The following is an 11,055-nucleotide window of genomic DNA, read 5'->3' as shown; positions in this document are numbered from 1 at the left end:
TGAGAGCTGACAAATGCCCGGGCCAAGCATGCCCAAGCGCATTGGCACAGGGAAGTCACCCCAGTGCAGCCAGCTGCCCACAGGCAGGACCTGCTGGCAGGTGTGGGCAGCACCTGTGGGCACTGCCTGCCTCATGCTGGCAAGGGCTGGGCTGAGGATGGGGTGAAGCCACTGGTACCACAGCCACCAGTAAGACCCAGGCTATGGGTGGTGCCACAGCCACTGGCACCCACAGCCCCTGATTCCTCCCTCCCTAAAAATGACACCTGCCTTCTACCACCCATTTATTTACAGAAATTGAAAATTAAAACTACACCTGGGGCCAGCACAGACCTGTGGAACCCAGTTCTAGCCACTGGAAACTCCCAAATCCCCCACCAAGCAGCTCTGGGCAAAGACAACCCTTTGCCAAGCATGGCTCTCCTCCTCTTCCCTCCCTGCAGGAGGGGTGTGCAGTGTCTTTGTGGTCTGGCCCATGGCCAAGGGGGTCCAGTACCACTCTCCATGGATGTGAGAGCATGGAGTAGGCAGGAAGAGCAGCCCAGCCCTCATTGCTGGAGCTGGAAGTTGGTGTGCAGCAGCCACTCAATGGTTTCCAGCAAGTAGGCCATGCCATAGTGCCGGGCAATGTTCTGGAAGACACTGACATGGTCCATGAAGACCTGGGGAGAGAAGAACAGGGAGGGAAGGAGGCTACCCAGGATCCTGGGCAGCCAGGGGCTCTGAGGGCTCTGATGGAGTGGCTGGGCAGGGCTGGCCAGAGAGCAGCTCAGCAGGTGCTGCAGGATGTGCAGTTAGAGCAGAGGCAGAGGGGGCACAGGGCACCTTAGGGCCCCTCACTGAGCTGCCGGGCTCGGCAGGTGTTGAAGTACCTGGGAGGAGATGGTGAGGGCAAAGTCTCCAGCACAGCTGCAGTACACAGGCATGTGTGTCTCCTTCACACCATGACACTTTCTGCACACCTGGAGGCCAAGGAGGTTCAGGTGGGTCAAGAGATGAGGCCAAGCTTCTCTGCCAGTGGCAAAGTGAATGTGTCCAGGCACAGACAACCAGTGAAATAGGCAGAGTGGGGGATCCCTGTGCTTACCAGGTCCTGCAGCACAAAGGCCATCAGTTTCTTCTGCAGGGCTTCCACCAGCGCCATCTCAATGGCATCAGTATCATACTGCACATGGCAGCTGGGGCAGAGCCAGCCGGGCACCACCAGCCTGTCCTAGGGGCAAAAAGAGGGGCATAAGCACCGCAAGTCCCATGCACTGGGATGGTGGAACTTGTTTCTGGAGAGGACAGAACATAAGCCAAAGCCCAAGCATGCTCAGATCCATCACATGCAGCTAGAAAAGATGAACAGAAAATTTGCTTTAGGAGAGGATGATCATGGAGAGCAGGCAGAGCTGCAAAACAAAGGGGAGATAAAGTGGGTAAGATAATCGGCTGGCCTCCAGCATCGCTGCACTGGGGCCTCTTTTGTCCCTAGGAGAGAGGCTGCACCTGGGAAGGGGCAGGGTCCTTGCACAGGTCCAAATCCCTGCAGAAGTTGCAGTTCCTGCAGATGACTTCAGGAAGCACATAGGAGCGGCAAGGGTCCTGAAACTGGGCTGCTTCTGAGAACTCGCCCACCTCGATGAGGCGCAGCAGGTCCCGGCGTAGTTTGTTCACCTGGTTGGTTATATTAGCATCCAGGGAGAGGACCTGCAAGGGTAAAAGCCAGATGAGCCTAGCAGCAGACACTGTTCTAAGGACAGCTCAGATCCTTGTGACCCTCATATAGATTCAGGACCCAGTAAAAAGATCCATCCTGGGAGAAGCTGCAGCAACGGACAAGGACCAGAATTTCAGTTCAGACCCCAGTCCTTCAGCCAAGGAGCCTGGCCCACCCCTGCTGACCTTGCAGACATATTTGATGAACTCCAGAGCTGGGTTGTTGAGTGGCAGGTAGGAGCCAGGCAGGACTGGGAACATGTCTGAGGGCTCTGTGGCATTTTGGGAACCAGCCATCTTCTTCTGGATCTTCTGGGTGATGGTGAAGAAGCTTTGGGTGAGCTCATTGGCCACGTAATCTTGTGAGAAGGTGATCGTGCCTAGAGGGGTAAAGCAGAGAGTGTTTGAACTGATTGGTGGCACATAGGGCAAGCGAGGTGGGTGTCTCTACCTGCAGCAGGGCCGCCCTGGGGCTTGGCACTCACCAGGCATGGCCCTCAGCTCCCCCAGAGCCTCCTGGGACACCTGGCTGGTGCTCCTCCTCTTGATGGGGGTGCTCCCAGGGGTGTTACGCCGCAATTCTTCCTTCATGCTGTGGTACACAGCCACGATGTAGGCTGGGAAGACATAGGCAAGGCTCCAGCTCCTATCCAGAATTGGCACTGGAGGGGCACAATGACCTCATCATCTCCCCATGCTGCTCACCTGATATGATCATCAAGAAGTAGCTCTGACAGGAGCCGGCCTGGGGCAGGAACTGTGCAATGTTCCAGTTATTCTCCAGCAGCTCCTCCACATCTGGCTCCCCTTTCTCCTCCTCTTCTTCCCTCGCCTCGTCCTCCTCCTCTTCCTCACTCTCCTCCTCCTCTTCCAATGTCTTCCTGGTGTCCTTCTGGGGGTCATAGACATGCATAGCAGTCTCTCATGCCCAGCCAACACCTCCCTACTCTGCTCCCAGGGGACAGGGTGCTTCCCATCTCTTACCTCCCCGTAGTGGATGCGAGAATCCACTTTTCCCTTGATACCTCCATAATTTGCTGGGTCCATCCAGAGCAGGAACTCCCAGCACCGGGAGAATGAGATGGTCAAAGAGTGGAAGATCTCCTTGGAGTGGATGCTGGAGGGAGGAAACTGCAGTCAGTTACTGTGTCAGCACCATCTCTACTCCATGGGACACTGTGGGGACGTGGTGCTGGCCAGGAGAGAGGAGTGTCCCCTTTTCCACTGGGCCCCTGCTAGGGATCCCAGGGGAAGCCATGCCCAAGGACACTTGGCTCTTTGTTCTTGTGTCAAGGTGCCTATACCACAGCTGGGATGTGGACAGCCAGCCAGGGGACAAGTTGCTGGGCATCTCAGGCTCTCCTTGAAATCTCTTCAGGATTGAATCCTATGAGTATACTTGGAATACTGCCCATAGAGGGCAGCTAGGGACAGATCACTACTCCAGGCATGACAGCAAGAGAACTGGGAAGCCTTGTCCCTTCTGTAGCTTTGCCAAAAAAATAAATTCAGTTTTGAGGTGCATTAGAAGACAAAAAATCAGCATCCTCCTCCCTGGTCTTGAGCCCTGTCCCAGCCCCACCTCCAGGTGCACCTCACCTGTTGATGATATACTCCATGTAGCTGATGGCATCCTCAATGTGCCGCTTCTTGGTGCACAGGATGATGCGGTTGAAGTTGCCGTAGACCACAGAGGAGCCCAGGCGCTTGAACTCAGCCACTAGCCTGCAAGAGGGCACAGGGTGGCATCAGTGGGCAGGAAAGCAATGCATGAGGGGCATATGTGACCCAAAGAGCACGTGTTGATTCGTCAGCCTAGAGTCAACATGCAGCAACACCGGGCAAGGGAAGTCACCCAAAGAGGATGAGAGGTCCCTCCTACTGCCCACCTTTCTGGAGGATCACTGTGGGTGATCCTGGTCACTAACATCACGCCTCTCCATTCCCCATCCACCAGACTGGCACACTTGACCTCACTTACTGTAGGAAAAGCTTCTTCATCATGTTGTGCAGCGTGCGGTGCAGTGCTGGGTCATAAAGCAGGGAGGAAGGAGAGCGGAGCCAGCGGTAAAAGTGAATGACCTGGTTGTCTGCATAGACATTGTGGTACTGCGTAATCTCCTTCACCCAGCTCACCACCATGCTCTTCAAAATCCTGCCAACGAGCAGAGACTGGCATCACCCCACCAGCAACCAGCAACACTTCCCCCTTCCTGACAGGGACATGTTTAGGGACACACTAGAGGATTTAGAACAGGAACTCCCTTCTTCAGCCCTCAGCACATATATGCCTCTATAACCTGGGGGAGCATGAACAAAGGAGAAAGCAACATCCCCATGCATCTGCTGGCTGAGGCACCAGGCAGCTCTGAGGATCTTTCAATGTGCTGGAAAAGATGCCTGCCATGCACTGGACTTATACTTAGATCACCCTACCAGCCCTACTGCTGGGGAAAGGCTAAAGCCAGGAGGGAGTGAAGTAGGACCCTGAGGGGACCTGCCAGGGTGGAGACTACCTCTCTACTTCCTGCTGTTTCTCAAGCCACACCTGAAAGTGTTGGAGCAGAGGGCAGTTTCATCATAGCTGGCTGGGATATTGGCAGCTTGGTTCCCTGTGACCAAGTCCTCCAGGGATGCCTGCTGAATCACATCGAAGCTAATGCTCATGCTGGAGCCTCCTTCCATGTCATTCACGTGGTGAGACTGCAACACGGTGTTCACAGCCAGGCTCTGGATGTCCAGCTCCAGACACACTAAGAGCAGACACAGATGTCAGCAGGGAGACAGGGAAAGGACCAGGAACACTCTCCTGCTGCTGCCAGAAGTGCTTTTCACAGGTACAGGGTGATCTAGAGGTGCTACCGCACTCAGAGGGCAGATGCTTTCACAGGCATGACTGGACCTTCATAGGTGTTGATTGAGCCTTGTCTTTCAACAAGACTCAGATCTACTGACCCTCTGGGGACCACCAGTTTTCCTGGAGGCTGCAACAGTGGACCTTAGAAGAACTCAAGCTGCCTAAGAGAGGTCTGTCCCAGCATCACCAGTGATAACCAAGTGAGCTATCCTTGGGCTGACAACATTGCAGGTGGTCTGCCAAGTGCTGATGTCAGTGGTCATTGGTAAAGAATCCCCCTTTTGATGCCTGCACATGTTTCAGGTGAGCCTTCCCTGCTCCAGGGCATGCCCATAGCATCCTCCTTACCCATACAGATGCTGAAACCCAAAAGCTGCTGGTTACAACTGTCACCATAGAGACTCTTTGGGGACTGCATCCACACCTCTGCAGGACTCACAGAGCAGGATCCAGCTCTGCCCCATTCAGTGCTCCCACTTTCCTCCCTCTTCACCTGTGGAGTAGCAGCCAGGGTTGTTGATCTCGACTGAGGCTCTCTCATCAAACTCCATGACCAGGCGGTTGTCATCGGCCTCCTTCCCCCCCAGGTCGGGGCGGGCCGTGGGGGACAGCCACAGCAGGTGGTTGTGACGATGAAGGTGGCGTGAGAAGAACAGGTCGGAGCCGAAGGTGGAGATGTCATCAGGGAGGTTTCCAATGGGGATATGGTAGTACCTGAGGCACAGAGACATCAGCGGTCATTGGCATGAGCGTGGCTCCAGGGAAAACAGGGACCCTGACAGTCCCCTCAAGGGGTGAGGCAACTCCTGTGGTCCCACTGAGGGCATGGCAGCCTCAGAGGAACATGGCCACCTTGGGTACCTGCTCATCTCAAAAGCCTGGGAGAGGCAGGTGTCCAGGTTGAGGTAGTGGCGAATCATGCGGCGGGCAGCATGGCGCTGCCAGTCCAGGACGGAGTAGCTGATGTCGTCTACCAGCCGGATAGGGACCAAGGGGAACTCCTCCATGATGGGGATCCCACTTGCCAGCTGCTTCAGGTCCCAGTTGGACTGCACAGCCACCAATGTGGGGCCCCGGCGCTCGTCCTGCAGCAAGAAGAAAGAGACATGTCCTGGTGCACCTCTCACCTGCTCAACAGGAAGTGTCAGGTGGTGTCAGGTGCCCCATCCCCACAGCAGGTCCCCACGGTTCTGGGACAGCACACCCCAGCATTCCTGAAGCACGCACCCACCTTCAACAACACTAGCTCTCCAGCTGAGTGCAGGGATGGAGTGAGATCCTGAGGTGCCCTTGCTGCTGACACTGCCCCAGATAAGCCCCACACAAGCAAAACAAGCAGCCACTTCATGACTGTGGGTCCAGCAGTTACAAGCAGGTGTTCTTGGAACTGCTGTACCAGTGCCTTCCACAGCATCCTTCCCTTAGTCCAAACAGTCCCAATGAAACCTTCCCCACACCTTCATCTCACCTTGTAGCCCAAGAGCAGCCGCTGGACGCCTCTGTAGATGGCCTTGGGGTCGGTCTCAGCACGCACCTCGAAGGTGTGTTTGTCTGGGGGCAACAGCTCCTTGCCCACCTTTTCCAGCAGAGCCGTGCGCTCCACTGAGAACAGGGTGGTGAGGTTTGGCATCTGGTTGCTGCGTACCTGGGTGGAAGAGAGACCAGGTCAGAGCAGAGGGAGAGCAACCCTGGGATGTGCAGTGGCAGGGGCCTTCTAAAACTTGGCAGGGATGTGTGATGCACGAAGAAACCTCCTGCTGCCTGGCCCTACCAGGTTTGGGGTGGAAGGGACCTTTAAATGTTGTCTAGTCCAACCCCCTGCCACAGATAATACATAATCTCAGAATTGTTTAGGTTGGAAAATACCTTTATGATCAAGCCCAGCTGTTCACCCAACACTGCCAAAGGCCACTACTAAACCATGTCTCCAAGTGCCACATCCTCACATCTTTTAAATCCCTCCAGGAATGGTGACTCCACCACTGTCCTGGACAGCTATGCCAGGGCTTGACAACTCTTTTGGTGAAGTTTTTCCTAATATTCATCCTAAACCTCCCCTAGTGCAACCTGAGGTCAACTAGACCAGGTTGCTCCAGGCCCCATCCAACCTGGCCTAGAACATTTACAGGGAACAATTTCCTCCCAGTATTCTACCTAATCTTGCTCTCTGGTAGTGGGAAGCCATTCCCCCTTGTCCCTCGGCCAAAGTTCCTTTCCAGCTCTCTTTAGGCACTGGAGGGGGCTCTAAGGTCTCCCTGGAGCTTTCTCTTCTCCTGGTTCAACACCTCCAGCTCTCCCAGCCTGTCTACAAAGCAGAAGCGCTCCAGCCTTCATCAGAGCATCTCAGTGGCCTCCTCTGAACTTACTTCAGCAGCTCCACATGTGGGGTCTCACCTGAGCAAGGCAGAGGGGCAGAATCTCTCCCTTCCCTGCTGTGGGGATCAGTTCAGGACATGGGGGCTTTCGGGGCTACCAGGGCATATGGCCAGGTCATGTCTAGCCATCAGCACCCCCAGTTTTCCATTCTCCACAGCCCTCCTTACCTTGTCAAGCACAAAGACAGCAGCCTTGCGCTGGGAGGGGATGAAGAGGCCCAGGATTGCCTTGCTGCCCTGGGCGCTGTGGTACAGGTAGATGTGGCGAATGCTTCCTGGGGACACAGAGCACAGAGCATCAGTGGTGCCCATGGGTGCCAGGTGCCCCAGGAGCCCCTCTCCAGGATGCCTCACCTGGCTCCAGGTAAGTGAACTGAGCCAGTGAGCGCATCTCCAGGTGCTCAATGTTGAAGGTTTCAGCCTCTCGCCCTGCCAGGTGCCGGACGAGCTGCCTGCTGACCATGCACACACAGCCCAGGTGGATCAGGGCACGGAACAGCAGTGGCACCTGGAATGATGGGGAGAGATGTGATGGAACAACTGCTACTAAGCTCTTCTTGGGGGTTGCAGACCTAGAACAACCCAGATTAAAAGCCACAGGTAGCACATATCTGAGGTGCCTTGGCATGAGTTTGGTACTATCAGCCTTGATAAAGCTACAGAAGAGGTATCTCGAAATCCACATCTACTATCTACGCCCAGACCCTACCATCAAGGTACTTTGGAGGACATGTGGAGCAATATTTGGGCAATCTTGCTGCTCTGCAACTTGTGGTCTCTCACTCTGAGGCAGGGGCTCCATTTGAACCTCCAGATAATGGAGCATGGTGGGAGATTCACCACAGAGCCATCCTGTTTTATTAACCCCATAGCTGTCAAGTCCACTGCTGTTGGAGACTCTTGAATGGCTTGGTGAGGAACCTGGTCCCAAACTAGTGAGAAGTAACAAACATTTGTTGCCTAATTGCTCTTCCCTTGTGCTAGTTTTAGTTGTAGAGGCCCCTCACATCTCTTCAGCAAGATGAAGCCTTCCCATCTAAGTTCCATCCCTGAGGGCAAAATGTTCCCTCCCTTGCATCCCTCTGTTAGTCCTGCTGTGGTTTTTGGGATAATGATCAGAACTGCACTGCAGATGTTTAAAGATCAAGACAGAGCTTTCCTTGCCCAGGCCAGTGTCCAGCTGGGTTAACTATGTCTCTGAGGATGGAAACTCCACAACCCCTTGGGCAACCTGCTCAACGATATTTGCAGAAGTTTTTTCTGACATTTACACTGAATTTACATGTTTTAGATTGTGTCCACTGTTGCCCATTCTTTCCTGGGTGCAGAGCAGAGCCTCTTCTCCACTCTTCCCATCAAGCAGGTCCCCTGAGCCTCTTCTGGGCTGCACAGTCCAACTCACTCAACCTCCCCTCAGATGACAGATGCTGGTACCCCATGACTATCTAAATCCCTTCATATCTTTAAAACTTCTCCATGTCCTTCGTTTTACTTCAGCTGCTCATTTAATTTTCTCTAAATTTCTTGGTTTTTTCTCTTCCCACTTATTAAACTCTACTAGAGTGGAGAAGACTCAGGTTTTTCTAGAGGAAGTTCTATAGATATAAAGAATTTGGGTACAAGCCAGTCACTTCAGACAAGTAAACTGAAGGACGTTTTGCCTGCTGCTTACCTAACCTCAGTAGGGTTTGGCGAGGACCATTTTCAATTGATGATGGCATATATGGTTCAACCTTTTACATCACCATAGGATTTCACAGCCTCCACATAATCATTAAGTGTTGTGCCTTGCCTTGAGAGACTTTTCTTCAGATTTTTCAAAAGTAGAAACTTGAGGTGAATAAAAAAGTTTTCTTCAACTATGTCCCACTGGAATGCTTCATAAGTTACACCAGTAACTCGAGTAGCAAGTCTCCCTGTGATGATCTTTTTGCCCTTGCAGCCTCCTGCACCTCAGAAAGCATTTCATGGCCAGTGGCACCTCTGCTCACAGCAAAGCTTGTCCTACTCAGGACTTTTCATCCATAACAATCCTATGGTGCATTTCAGTATCAAATTCACCAGCATTCATGCTTTCTTTAACTCCACTCTTACAATGGTGTGGTCTATTCTGCCACTTCCATACAGGTCAGGTCTTTTCACTACAGTATCTTCTTCGTTAAATTCCTGTCATCAGGTTTTGATCTGCTGGACAAACCAGCATCCTCACTGGAAGCAAGCATCCCAGGTTCCCACCTTCATTCTCAGCATTGGCAAATTGAATTTTAGCCTCATTGCTTTATACAGAATTTCATTTAGGTTGTTCTTGCTCTTCCCAAATTTTCTAGTTATATGCTGTTCTTATATCTAAAGCTTTTACAACTTTGTTTTAGAGGACATGGCACTCAGACCTATGTATCACTCCATATATGTTGGGTTTTTCCCCCGCTTTACTCCAAATGCCCTTTCTCTTTCCTGGTTACAATACCAGCAGGCTAGGTCAGGATTAGTTTAGAGGAAGCTCTCAATTTCTTTCCCCAAAGTTTCCCAACTCCAAATAAACTGAAGCCCCTTTCTCAATATACTGTAACCCATGAGGTGATGCCCAGCACTTCTGTCCATATGAGCATAATTCCCAGTTTCCTGGACAATGTCCAGGATCTTGGATTTTTGGTGTCTCACCACTGGAACTCAGACTAACAAGCTACTGCTCAGGAACCCTTAAAGACGAGCACCCGAAGGAGTTACCTGTGTCTCATATACTCCCTCGATGTCCGGAGCAGAGAGGTCTGCATTGATTTCGTTGATGTGCTCTTGGTACATGTCTTCAGGAACAGAGTATTCATACAGGTTGTAAACTAAGTTGGAGCGGGGCAGGATTCTGTTTACCTGCCAAGGTAAGGGACAGGATAACTGGGACACATCCCACCACATGGCACCACTGCCAGGAGCCAGACTCTGAGCCAGGCCAGCTCCTGGTGCCCTCTCCTAATGAAATCAGTGGGTTATGCTCATGCACGTTACAAATTCCTTTAATAGAGAACTTGATTTCCAGGCAGACTGGGATTAGCAGAGGGACTAGGGCCTGGATGAGGGATAGCCATGGGGTAGGAGGTGTTGCGTGACAGATGCTTGTAACTCCTGCTTACAGGGGAGGTGAAGTGCCTTACCTCAGTACAAGCAGCTGTTTCCCCTTCCAGAAGGGGTAGGTCCTCACCTTCCTGTAGGCTGTTCCCTCCTCAGGCTTTGGGACGCGCTGGTTGACATAGAAGACACGGGGGATGCTCAGCTTGATGCAGTGCAGGTCGCTCCCTATCACCGCCCACAGCCGGAACAGCCCAGGCTGGCTGGTCTCAGCAATCTGCAGGACATAGGGCACGAGGTCAGTGCTAGCAGGAGATCCAACATGCCATCAGTGCTTACATCTACACTGCAGAGCACTCTGGAGGGATCTATATGGTCAGTTGGTGGCTACAACCAAAGTGGGGGCTTAGAGAGTCATCACTTTCAGCTCTGGAGTCCCTGTGTCCTGCTACTGTCCCAGGGCACCATGAAGGAAACTCTGCCTCTGGCTGGCCAACCAGCTCCAGGGATTGTCATCCAAGTCACTTGAAGTCCTGGACCTGCAGCTCTGACACCTTTCTGGAGGATGAAGTGGGTGACAGGGGCTGGGCTTAGGTGGCCACACATAACAAAGGTTTGTAAAAACACCTGGATGACACTACCCCACCTCTTCATTTGTACATTGTCGGCTTCTAGGCACCACTGGAATCTCATGTCCAGTGCTGGGCTCCTTAACACAGGACATAGACATAAGGAATAGAGTGAAGAGCCACAAGGAGGAAGAAGGGATTGCAGCATCTTTCATATCAGGGAAGACTGGCAGAACTGGGACTGTCTATCTCAGAGCAGAAAAAGCTCAGAGGGATCTCATCCACATATATATACCCAATGGGAAGTGCAGAGAGGACAGAACCTGACTCTTCCCAGTGGTACCCAGTGGAAGGACTAGACATCATAGGCACAAAGCAGAATGCAGGAGGGTTCCTCTGCATGTCAGAAACTTCTTCCCTGAGAAGGTGAACCTGGTCCAGGTTGCCTATGCATGGAAGTGGTGCTTTCCATCCTTGGAGATATTCCAGG

The 11,055-nt window shown here is 52.7% G+C and overlaps 1 protein-coding gene across 1 annotated transcript in view; it reads right to left on the bottom strand.

Annotated features, from left to right (window-relative positions):
* Window positions 1-319: 319 nt before the first annotated feature.
* Window positions 320-11,055, bottom strand: part of POLE (DNA polymerase epsilon, catalytic subunit) — a 33,301-nt gene continuing 22,565 nt past the window's right edge. The window contains exons 31-48 of the mRNA XM_059484958.1: window positions 10,130-10,273; window positions 9,661-9,801; window positions 7,288-7,441; window positions 7,102-7,208; window positions 6,027-6,203; window positions 5,420-5,643; window positions 5,052-5,272; window positions 4,250-4,454; window positions 3,683-3,856; window positions 3,301-3,426; window positions 2,686-2,818; window positions 2,407-2,593; window positions 2,187-2,318; window positions 1,888-2,081; window positions 1,492-1,692; window positions 1,088-1,213; window positions 873-962; window positions 320-662 (exon numbers count right to left, since the gene is read on the bottom strand). Of these exons, the coding sequence (XP_059340941.1) occupies window positions 549-662; window positions 873-962; window positions 1,088-1,213; window positions 1,492-1,692; window positions 1,888-2,081; window positions 2,187-2,318; window positions 2,407-2,593; window positions 2,686-2,818; window positions 3,301-3,426; window positions 3,683-3,856; window positions 4,250-4,454; window positions 5,052-5,272; window positions 5,420-5,643; window positions 6,027-6,203; window positions 7,102-7,208; window positions 7,288-7,441; window positions 9,661-9,801; window positions 10,130-10,273 (2,850 nt within the window). The 3' untranslated portion in view covers window positions 320-548. The remainder of the gene's footprint in view (window positions 663-872; window positions 963-1,087; window positions 1,214-1,491; window positions 1,693-1,887; window positions 2,082-2,186; window positions 2,319-2,406; window positions 2,594-2,685; window positions 2,819-3,300; window positions 3,427-3,682; window positions 3,857-4,249; window positions 4,455-5,051; window positions 5,273-5,419; window positions 5,644-6,026; window positions 6,204-7,101; window positions 7,209-7,287; window positions 7,442-9,660; window positions 9,802-10,129; window positions 10,274-11,055) is intronic.

The sequence above is a fragment of the Ammospiza nelsoni genome, chromosome 18 (genome assembly GCF_027579445.1).
Source record: "Ammospiza nelsoni isolate bAmmNel1 chromosome 18, bAmmNel1.pri, whole genome shotgun sequence".
Taxonomy (NCBI): Eukaryota; Metazoa; Chordata; class Aves; order Passeriformes; family Passerellidae; genus Ammospiza; species Ammospiza nelsoni.
Note: the sequence above shows the minus strand (reverse complement) of the source record. Positions and strands in the feature narration are given on the sequence as shown.